The sequence below is a fragment of the Bombina bombina genome, chromosome 6 (assembly GCF_027579735.1).
Source record: "Bombina bombina isolate aBomBom1 chromosome 6, aBomBom1.pri, whole genome shotgun sequence".
NCBI classification, from domain to species: domain Eukaryota; kingdom Metazoa; phylum Chordata; class Amphibia; order Anura; family Bombinatoridae; genus Bombina; species Bombina bombina.
This window is the reverse complement of record NC_069504.1, coordinates 928,004,771-928,016,933: the sequence shown is the minus strand read 5'-3', so window position 1 is coordinate 928,016,933 and position 12,163 is coordinate 928,004,771. Positions and strand designations below refer to the sequence as shown.

Sequence of the window (12,163 nt, the reverse complement as noted above, 5' to 3'; positions counted from 1 at the left end):
ATGTTTAATGGTTGATATATATGTCTTTAGTATTATTATTATTATTATTATTGCTATTGGAAATTAGGGGCAGATCATGTAAACAAGATGAAACTCATTTTTTTTTTCTTTCATGATCCAAATAGAGCATGTTATTTTACAACTTTTCAATTTAATTCTATTATCTAATTTGTTTTGTTCTCTTGGTATCCTTTGTAGAAAAGGATACCTATGTAGGCTCAACTGCTTCTGAGCTGATTGGTGGCTGCACATATATACCTCATGTTAATGGCTCACCCAATGTGTGCAGCAAGCTCCCAGTATTGCTACTTCTTCAGCAAAGGATAACAAGATAATTAAACAAATTAGATCATAAAAGTAAATAGGAAAGTTGTTCAAAATTGTATTCTCTATCTGAATCATGAAAGAAAAATGTGGAGTTTCATGTCCCTTTAAGCAATAATTTTATAGAATGCTTAGGGTCAGAGTTCAGAATCTAATTCTCAAACTTAAATTACAGATAAAAGCAGGCAAAATATTGGGAGTACTTTGATAAATTTGTTTACAAATTTTAATTTTGATCAAAATCTATTTTTAGTGAAAAAAGTTGTAGTATGGTGTACTGTAAATGGAAGAGAATTAGCTCAATACAACTAAATATAATTCCTTTTTCATTATTGATATAAAAGGGACAGTTAATGGTATCAGTAACATCAGGTAATAATTTAATAGGTAAGCTCAGAATTGTATATAGTGAATTAAAATCAAAAGGATGAGTCTGTCTAAACCCTGGTGGTCATTCAATATTTAGTGTATCCATATGTATTGCTGCACTTTATTATCTAATGTTTCCATTAAATCCAGATATGTTGACAGAGATCTTAATACACCTACAAGTTTATTGCATCTTTTCCTCAAAATGAGAGATACCCATAAATTCCTAAACTGCATTCTGTTGTGCAGAACATCAGGAGTAAATATATATATATATATATATATATATATATATATATATATATATATATATATATATATATATATATATTATATATATTCAATTTTAATATTTTTTTATTGTTTTAATATGTTTCTAATGTAAATATTTCACATTCCAATATTCTTCACTTAGAAGAAAATGTTCTTTGTGTTTCTAAATAGATGTATGTATATATATATATATATATATATATATATATATATATATATATATATATATATTTACCTGTATATAATCATATAGAGATATAGGTACAGATAGATATTTAAAGGGACAGTAAAGTAAAAAAAAATCTTTCATGCAATTTTAAACAACTTTCCAATTTACTTTTATTACCAATTTTGCTTTGTTCTCTTGGTATTCTTAGTTGAAAGCTAAATCTAGGAGGTTCATGTGCTAATTTCTTAGACCTTGAAGACTGCCTCTAATTTGAAAGCATTTTGACAGTTTTTCACCACTAGAGGGCATTAGTTCATGTGTTTCATATAGATAACATTGAGCTCAGGCACGTGAAGCTCCTAGGAGCCAGCACTGATTGGCTAAAAATGCAAGTCTGTCAAAAGAACTGAAATAAGGGGGCAGTTTGCAGAGGCATAGATACAAGGTAATCACAGAAGTAAAAAGTATATTATTATAACTGTGCTGGTTATGCAAATTTGGGGAATGGGTAATAAAGGGATTATCTACCTTTTTAAACAACAAAAATTATGGTGTTTACTGTCCCTTTAACAAAAAATCATATATATATATATATATATATATATATATATATATATATATATATAAATACTTATCTATCTATCTTTCTAACATCTATCTATCTTTCTATCTATCTATCTATCTATCTATCTATCTATATTTGTCTATCTTCATGTAAGGTGATCTACAACAGTTGGCTACTCTTAGCAGGGCACTTTATCTAGTCATCTGATCTGGTCCATTTTTTGCCTCTTATAAATGTTATCTTTCTATATTATACCTATGTTTATAGAGCTGCATAATCTGTTGCTGCTCCACAAATAAATAATAATAATAATAATAATAATAATAACAATTCCAGTTTATTAGTGTTTTGCATGAGGGGGTTGTTGTTACAATATGGATATTCCAAATGTTGTGGTAGTTTGACCATGGAAAATGAATTACATGTGTTTATGTATTCAGAAAGTATTATTGTTCTGCTGGTATGGTAATTTATTGCAATACTACAGAGATTTCATGTAATTTCAAGGTGTTTCATGTACCTTTCATATTAATTTGCATGTATGTGGCTAATAATATCTTGCATTGTGGCTAGTGTGGAGAAGGAGGATACTGGGATGTCAAACAGCACTGAGTACACTGGGAACCATAGTGAATCCTATGAGATACAGACCTTTGTAGAATTTAAACTCACACATTTAGTTGTTAGATGAATGCAGGCACAAAGATTTAGTGCTTAGTAGAAATAAAGCAAGACTGATTTAAAAAGGACAAGCAGCACATCAAACATACACATCCTATTTAAATATTCAGCCACCGATGCCCAATAATAAACAAGAAATCAAAGAAAGAAAAGAAAAATCAATGTATTATCCAAGAAGGACTGGGTTTTCGTAAATGTATGCTTATTTTTATGTGTGATTAAAGGATGTAGAAAAAAATATATCATATTTTGCCTGGCATAAGGATAAACATGAAGGCGTCTCCCACAAAAAATAAAACTCTTCCAGATCAGAATGTTATCTGCTATTTGAAAACATAAAAAAGTTGTATTTTCTGTGCAAGGAAATTGCATTTGACATTTGATTACTATGTATGATTTCTGTAATGAGCAGTTTTCATATCATAGTCTATTATTACAAACGGAGCTGTGTTTTCCTTACGCAAAAACATTGCAATTCAAAATAAGAACTGGCTTCAAATAGCTATTTACCTGGCTCACGATAAATTGGCTGACAGCAATTGCATATACAAAATGAAAGCATAGAATGTTTAAAGCATGTCAATTTGCAGTCTCCTTGCATGTTGGCTTAATAATGAGTAATTATGTCCAATAAAACTAGAACATTTAGTTCTGAAAACAACAATTAAAACGGTTTACATATAGATCTGTTAGGGGGACTTGGTTTATGTGTAATGTAAAAGAGCTAATTTCTTTAGGGCAATGCCCTACAAAAAGCCCTTTTAAGTGATATTGGTAGTTTAGCATTAGATTAGGTTTTTTTTTTATTTTGGGGGCTTTTTTATTTTCATAGGGATTAGGTTTAATTTTTTTATTTTGTATAGTGTTTTTTTATTATTTTTGTAATGTTAGCGTTTTTTAATTAATATAATGTTTTTTTTTATTTTCTATTGAAATGTAGTATTTTTTTTATAATCAAGGCGTTAATTTATGGGGTGTTAGGTTAGGGGGCTTAGTCATTAAATTCGGTTCTTGCGTTGTGGGGGCTGGCGGTGTAGGAGTTAATAGGTAAATTAGGCTTAATGCGTTGTGTTGGGTTGGCAGATTAGGAGTTAATAATTTTATTAGGTAGTTGTTGTTTTTTTCTTAATACTTTGTGCGGGTAGTTAGTTTATTTTTTTTCTTAATACTTCGTGCAGGCGGTTAGTTTATTTTTTTGTGAATACTTAGTACGGGCGGTAATTTTATTTTTTTAAATACTTATTGCGGGCGTTTTTTGTTTTTTTTAATACTTACTGATCGGGGTTATTTATTCATTATTTTTGCCTTGCATTGCCAACATTCCTTTTGAAGATGCGTGCGCAACTGCTGACGGCGACGAACGCATTACAAACGCAATTATAGTATAGATTAGCTGTGGACAAGGAATAAAATTTGTTTCAAAATCAATATGGACTCATGCTTTTCTTTCATGTTAATCAAATGGCAGAAATACCACAGATATCGATTTATATCACCTCAGGTCTCTCCATGGTATGTGTGTATGTGTGTGTGTATATATCTTAGCATTTTAATAGCAAACAGGCGATATATGCAGCTTCAAAAAGACTGAAACAGGCAAAAATTGATTTTCAAGACGTCAATGTTGTTGAAAAAGAAACATTCCAGTGAAATTTTGCTGTAAAAAAGTGATGAACTGGAATGCAATTTTTGAGTCAGGTCAATACAATATACACTGTCAGAAAAAATGTGCAAAAATCGTACCTTTAGTGGTACAAAAGCTTGTCACTGAGGCAGTACCCTCAAAGGTACACCCGCTGTACCCTTTAATATGGGTACATATTTGTACCCTTGCAGATTGTACCTTTAAAAAGGCAAATATGTACCTTTGGTGACTAAACTGGACCTCAATGCTATGGTACCATAATGTACCCTTAATAATTGTGCAAAGAAAAACAAACTCAGAGCGCAGTCTCAATGTATGGAGGGAAAGGCTGCTTGCATCAGTGTTAGCTGCTAGAAGCATGTGTGGCCACCTCTACTAAACAGGGAGGAACATGGAGACGGACGCATAAGATAGTTGCTCCATGCAAGTAGCTGAGAAAAGTGTGCTAATCTTAGGTGCCGCAGCGATCCACACACAGGGGAAGTCAAGCAGCACCCTCTAAGTAATGGGGGCATCTTCAAAGCGCTAATCTAGGGGGAGGACTCCCTGCTTCCCTACAACAGGATCAGTCAGCTCAACAAGGGTTAAAGGGAGCAGCCATTTTGCTCACCCACGTGGAGGGTTTCTCTGACCGCAACAGACTCTGGATCATAAGGGAACGGCTGAAGGCAGAAGGGGACAATGACAATGACAAAAAGAGATACACAGGTATAAACCCCTACCACTATAACTAAGATACCAGAGAGCAGAGAAAAAAGAGGCTGGAAACAGACAGATGCAGCCATTAGACAGTTAACCACGTAGCCATGTTCGCGCTACTAATTCCCCAATAACTGCTTCAGATCAGCAACAAACACTAAAGAATAAATGAGAGGGCAGGGGGCAAAGTACGTGGACATATAGGTAAACATGAGAATGGATATAAAATGAAGGAATAGAGGGCTGCTGATCACGCAACAATAGAAATCTGTCATCAGAGAGACAAAAATACATCACTAAGAGACTCACAGTTTTTTTTAAAAAATGGATATATATAAAACAAAAAAAGACAATATATATCTTCAGCTACCATAGCTCCTCAGATTAACGGCTGAGCTGATAATAGAAGAAGTGGGCTGGAAAGTCAGAGGCAGTCTGAAATTAGGCACGAGTTAGTGCAGCACTTCTCATTGCAGTACAAGCCCTGATATTCTCAGAAGAGGAAGACACAGCTCTCAAAACAGAAGTCCTTAAAGCAGAGAGCTGCCAGCATACTAAAAATGTAATCTAGGAAGCAGGATAAACCCAATCCATTAGGGAAATCATCTGCAGCAAGTTTGTTCTTTAAATCTACTAAAACGAAACACAAAAGCCAATAGAAGAGGAAGATATGGATTCAGATAATAATTCCATTGCCTTGGAAGAGGACCTCACCCCGATAACGAGGGCCGACATTAAGACACTGGTTTTGAAGCAGGATATCTCTAAAAATATTGATAAATTGTGGGAAAAGATAGATGCCATGCATACTACGGTGGCCAGTAGTCTAGCTGACATTAAGCAAGATATCCAAGATCTTGGCAAAAGAGTTTCTACTCTGGAAGATAATGAAAGCTCAGTTCAAGATGAAGTAACTTCTCTATCAAAACAAAGGTCTCCTCACAAAATCAATCCATAGAGCTCATCCAAGACAAACTGGAGGACCTTGAGAACCATGGCCGAAGATGCAACATCAGGTTAAAAGGTGTTCCTGAAGCATTCACCTCAACTGAACTAGAGAACTATCTAAGACAGCTATTTCAGGCGATCACGGGCCTAACCGATGCCAGTGCCTTCCAGATGGAGAGGGCCCATAGAGCACTACGGGCTCACCCTAAAGGGGACAATCCACCATGAGACGTGATTGTGAAAATGTTTAGATTTCAAGAAAAAGAGTCTATCCTGATGGTGGCAAGGAAAAACCCTACATTTAAATTTCAAAGGGAGTATTGTACAGTTTTAGCAAGATTTATGTGTGAGGACCCTGCAAAGAAGAAGCAATCTTCGACCGCTGACTCTCCTTCTCCGAAAACACCAAGTCCACTACAGATGGGGTTTCCAGTTTGCCCTCCATATCCTTCATGAGAGAACAACCCTCACCATCAGATCAATCCAAGAGATTCTTGAAGTCTGCAACCAGCTGGGGAATGAGGCCCCGGACTTACCATCTCCATCCACAGAAGAAGCGGACAACAGGGGTTCCCAGCTCAGATCTTCGACTCAACCGCAGAAGTGGTCAAGGAATGTGAAAAAGAAAAAAAAGACTTGAGTCTCATCTAGGCTAATCAACAGATGGACAAGCTCTTCTCCAACTCCTCAGATGGATGACCAATTGGCAGATGAGTATAATGTTTGCAACCTCATCTCCACAAATGACTATTCTCTCTTTTCTGAATAAGCACCAAGTTAACTGTTAACTGTTATATCTTATGATGCTATTTGCATGATTAATAATGTTTTTCTTTTAATCTGTATTCATTTTCACAAGCGGGTCATCTACTCGCAGGTTTGTTTTTTTGTTCTAACCAGGTTAAGTTATTGTCAACGTTGTCAACGTTTTGGTCACACAAGTGATTGTACCTTTTTTGGGGGATTAAATGGTACAAACATGGACCCTTTGACAGTTGTAAAAATATTTGTACCTTATTTACCCCTAAATGGTACATATTTGTTCCTTACGGTGTAATTATGACCCATTGAGGGTACAACCACAGCAGTTGTACCCTAAGTGTTCACAAACGGACCCCAACCATACCCTTTTATCTGACAGTGTATGGAGCCAATAGAAAACTACTAAATAACTAGTTTTTGGTTGAATGTGAATAAGTTAGAATAACATAACATTTAAATCCTGTGAAAAGCCATGTAAAAAACAATTTGTATTACTTTTCTGATGGAAAAGAATAAATCACTTGAATTGGGCAGCCTAATGCATAGAGAAAATAATTCACTCTCAGTATTAAATTTATTACAAAATATTAGCAAACAGCTAAAAAGACAATTGCTTATTTCACCTAAAGTGCATAAAATACAATATTTCTTCATATACTAGTATTCATGTTTTTACAAGTATATACTCACAGCTCCGTTACATCTTTTGGGATGTTTTTAGGTAGAATTCTCAAGCCTTTGTCACCACAGCGGACCACAGTATCCACACAAGTACACTGCTCAGGACAGCGCAGTGCTGGAAGACAGCTACTTTCTTCATTGCCTGCAAAGAAAGATGATAAATACATAAAACACATTAGAATAAGCAATAAACGTGTAATGGCTTCATTTTTCAATGAAGCAGAAGACAAAAAACACTGTTTTAGATGCAGTTAACTAGATTTTTAATTTTATACAAGCACTAACTCGTCAACATTTTTTATTTTATTTTATTTTTTCAAATGATCCAAAAACTGAAAATGTTGATTGAAAGGCACTTTCAGCAGTTTATTTTAAACCAGGCTTTATTTTTATGTGTCAGCCTTTCTTTTTTTTTCTGTGTCAGCGTTTTTTTAAAGGGACATTAACCTCAAAAGTAAAATCTCCATAAAATGTTTAATCATGCGTACTAAATAAAATGTAAAGTAGTTTCCTTATTTTGAACAGTTTTCCTATAATTTAAAATTATGGGTTTTTTTTCAATACCAGAACGGCTGAAGCAAAATCTAGAACCTTTATTCTTTAAAAGTGTATACAGTGATTGCCTTATTAATGTATTTGCTCCCATAGCTGTCCCTAGCAAAGAAGGTAATAAAAACATACACAATATGTTTTTCACAGGATATGTCCCTAAACTGCAAAACAATTCAAATGTTATTTAAAAAAAAAACACATTTGAAATGCTTCTAAGACAATCATTTTGCATAAGAATACAAATGTCCATTTAACATACTGCTTATTTCATTAGTGTATTAGCTGCTATTGATAGATGTAAAGCATTATTCTTCACTGTAGCATGCCATACCAAAAACAGCTGGGAGAGGACGGCAGAGAACTAAGTGCCAATGTCTTACTCTAAGCAAATATGGTTTAAAGTGTTTTATATGTCATCGGCAAGTGTTTGGCTATGGTAACGGATGATCCTAAATGTTCCTGATTGCTCTTAGCTATCTTGAGATGATACAAGAAACTACAAAGAAAATCCTCTTTACAGATCCAGTAGAATACAGAATAAACGGATAGAGTTTAAAGGAATATTAACATCATTTTCTATGCACACAGTATATATAAAAAATAAGCAATGCTTTGCAAAAGATCTGCATACACTTATGATAATAAAACTTATTTGACATTGCTGAGTGCTATACTTAGATGTAGGAAAACACTTCAGGCTCTACACTTTAATTCAAGAGATCCTTTTATGAAAAGTATGATAGCTTCATGGATTAACTGAAGCTGCAATTAATTTGCTTTAAAAATGTAAACATCTGTCTTTGCAATAACAATTGCATTAACCGATTTGTTAATGAAAAAGATATAAATACTAAATTCTCATTAACATCTCCGACTGTAAGCAGCCAATGATGCTTGTCTTTCTGCAAAGAAGAGTGCAGAATAATTAAACGTTGTTTATTAAAGGGACATCATGTGTAAAAATGTTTTCCCCATATTTCTGCAGGCAGACTGTAACAGCTTTCCTATTGTTACTCATATAAAGAGAGGGTGGGGCCTCTATATAGCAGCAAGGCCCACATAAGAGCCCGGCCCACCGGGCATTTGCCCTGTATGCCGTATGGCCAGTCCGGGCCTGGTTCAAGGCAATTACTATGTAATGCATATTTAAAGGGACATGAAACCCAACATTTTTCATTTATGATTATGACAGAGAATACCATTTTAACAAAGTTTCAAATTTATGTCTATTATCTAAATTGTTTCATACTCATGTTTTTATTTGTTAACGAGATATCTAGATAGGTAGCATGCACGTTTTTGGAGCACTACATGACAGGAAATAGTGCTGCCATTTAGTGCTCTTGCTAATGTGTAATATTGTTGCAAAACGGCTGCTGTATAGTGCTGCTCCTGAACTTACTTGCATGCTTTTCAACAAAGGATAACAAGAAAATAAGAAAATTTGATAATAGAAGTACACTGGAGAGATGTTTAAAATTGTTCGCTCTATCTGAATCATGAAAGAAAATTTTTGATTTTTATGTCCCTTTAAATAATATTTAGAATCACTCACCCTCCTGCAAGGTCCCACATTGCTTTTTTTCCTTTAAATCTGCTGCCAATGGCACAACCAACCAGGAAGAGAACCGTCACACCATTCACTTGCCGCACATGTGCAGTAGGTTCCTTCAAGCTGTAAATTTACATTGATCTGTTGCTTGAAGAAAGCTTATGCACATGTGCAGCATTACTACAAGTGTGTGCTTTAGCAAGTGAACCGCTCCACTTGTCACCTCCTGGTTTACTGTGCCATGCGCAGGAGATTAGAAAAAAATGCTGTGTATATGGATTGGCCGGAGGACCCTTCCAGTAGGAAAGAACCGAAGGTAACTTTACATATAAGTGAGCAATTCTGAATATGATTTAAAGAAACATTACACAGTTTACCTTGAACTAATATATTGGGGGATATTTTTACATGTACTGTCCCTTTAATAAAAAAAATTCGACCTAAAATTATACATTGAAATAATATCAGTGGAGGGACTTTCTGTTGCACATTAGACAATAAAATGGTTCATAGCCGTATATTTTACATAACAGACTGAACAAATTAAAGTGTGAAATCACATTACGTTTTTTTTAGGATTCTGCAGTCTCTATTACACTTAAACTTCCAATATCTTTATAAATGATCTAATGGATTTTCTGTTGCTTGTCAGATTTATTTTTTTAATGTTGATTTTTGTTATATTTTAAATTGACTGTTAAAAGTTACTTTGGGACTTGTCAAATGTAATAATTTCATTTTAACACTTACGTAACCTGTATATATTGTGGGCTTCCAAATGTATCAGATTCAGGGAAATGGTAACAAGTTGTTTCATATTACAAAAGTGACAGCTATAAAATATATTTCAAGCAAAAATAAATAAATTAATTAATGGCTCCAATAATACAAACTTTGTTGTAGCAAATACAGCAATCTCCTACTCCACGTGAAATTCAAACTAAGCACACCTGCATTGCCTTTTTATTATGCATTTACTGATTATGATATTCTACTGTGTTGAGTGGTCCTTTAATTAGTCGCTAACATTTTTATTTTTTTTAACAAACATTCAACATTCATTTACAACAATTATGGTCAATGTTTAATATTTTTTTAATAAATGTGCTACAAAAATACACCAATCTCTAATATTTGAACCTGTTTTCTTTCTAATTTAACATAGGAATTAGATAAACTTTCCTCTTTGAAGAAAAAGCCTTCATGAAAATACAATGAGATTGTTATGTCAAAGATGTAAGGTAAGAAGTCACCTTCCTCTATATTTTTAAGATAATTCATACTGCAGCGACACTAATTTTAATGAATGAACTCCATAAAGCTATGCTATCTTTTAGTTGATGGTCCAGAAGCTTAGGTGGAAGTCACATTATGAAATTACTATGGTATTAAGAGTCACTGGATAGAACAATTAGCTATTGGACATGGGGGGTGGAAAACCTATTAGCCCTCACCCCACCCAGAAGATATAGGAGATAAAAGCCTATTATTCAAATGAGGGGTTCTGTTCCATTTTTAAGTTTTGAAATTATTCTGGTAGTTGGCAACACTCAAAAAAGATTTTGGTCTCCGAGGAAGCTTATGTGGTGACTGGTCACATATGAAACTCATCGTTGGTGGCAGGGCAGTACCCATGTACCTAGTTCAATAAACTCTTTAACTTGCATTTGAAACTCAAGCTTGCTGAGTCTTCTTGTATCCCTGCAGACTCTTGAGAGGTTCCTCTCCCCAACAAACCATAGAAATCTTTAGTAAAACTCTTCATTAAAAAGAATGGTGTCCCATCTATTAAATAATTGGTTTAATGTCCCTCTAATTTTGCACTTTTGCAATTAGGAAAGGCTTTCACTGTTTTAGCAACAGCTGTTATTGTGCATTGAACATACAAAGAATATGTTGTGTCACATTCATACACTGGACTTGTTTAGAAAGCCAACTCTAAGCAGGTCAAGTGTCCCAATACAGCTGCATAGGGCATACAGGCATATCCCCAGATACTCCACACCACAGCAAAAACTATCACTGAAATACTGAAACCAGAAGAATGTTTATGAAATTATAAAATAAATTCTGATTGCTTAGTGCAAAATTAGTTTTCAAATCAATCTACAATAAAAGCTTCCTAGATTTAGCCATTGAAACACATGAATACATCTAATGGGGTTAATTGTTCTTAGATTAAAATGGACATTAAAAGTGTATTTTATATATGCATAGTATATAGCAGTCATTAAGAACTTCATTGCAAATGACAGTCATACAAATACATGTTTTAAAATTATTTAAAACTGTCAGTTTGTTAATGATTTGCAAAAGTACCTTAAAGGGACAGTATACAAATAGCTCCTTTACCTTTATATCAGCATCTGGAATTTTGCCTGTGGTATCCCCACTGATACTTAATATTTCTATACTTAAGTATAGGCTGTGAAATAGCAGGGTAGACATAGCCAGCAGAATAAATTATACTCCAAGAGGGAGGTAGATAAGAAATAAAATATTAATTTCCAATTGTTGTATTGGAATTTGATATACAAAAAAGATAAGAAATGGAAGCCTTTGTGTGTACAGAAACTGATAAAATAAGGAAATCTGATTTCTCTGGAAGCTCAATCCATTTTGATGGGTTGTGGTGTCAAAGAACAAAACCAGCTATTTCATATACAAAATTAAACCTAAAGAAGCAATTTCTCATACATTTTATACTCTGCTGCTGGTATGACAAGTAACTGAACACACAGTAATTAGTGCTGCAAAATTTTATGGCACTCTACAAATAACCAATAATAATAAATAATAATAAAACGGAAAAAAAGTTTCACAGTATAATGCCTCTTTAAAAGTATCCTTATCTTACTTTGTTGTGACCAATGATGTACATGAATGTGTCCACTACTCTAAGCAATCACATAGAGTAGCTGGAAACTGAGTTACAGAATTAGC

General features: G+C 34.0%; 1 protein-coding gene across 1 annotated transcript in view; it reads right to left on the bottom strand.

Moving 5' to 3' along the window:
* SLIT3 (slit guidance ligand 3) overlaps positions 1–12,163 on the bottom strand; it is an 890,559-nt gene that overhangs the window by 132,790 nt on the left and 745,606 nt on the right. The window contains exon 20 of the mRNA XM_053718567.1: positions 7,126–7,258. Within this exon, the coding sequence (XP_053574542.1) occupies positions 7,126–7,258 (133 nt within the window). The remainder of the gene's footprint in view (positions 1–7,125; positions 7,259–12,163) is intronic.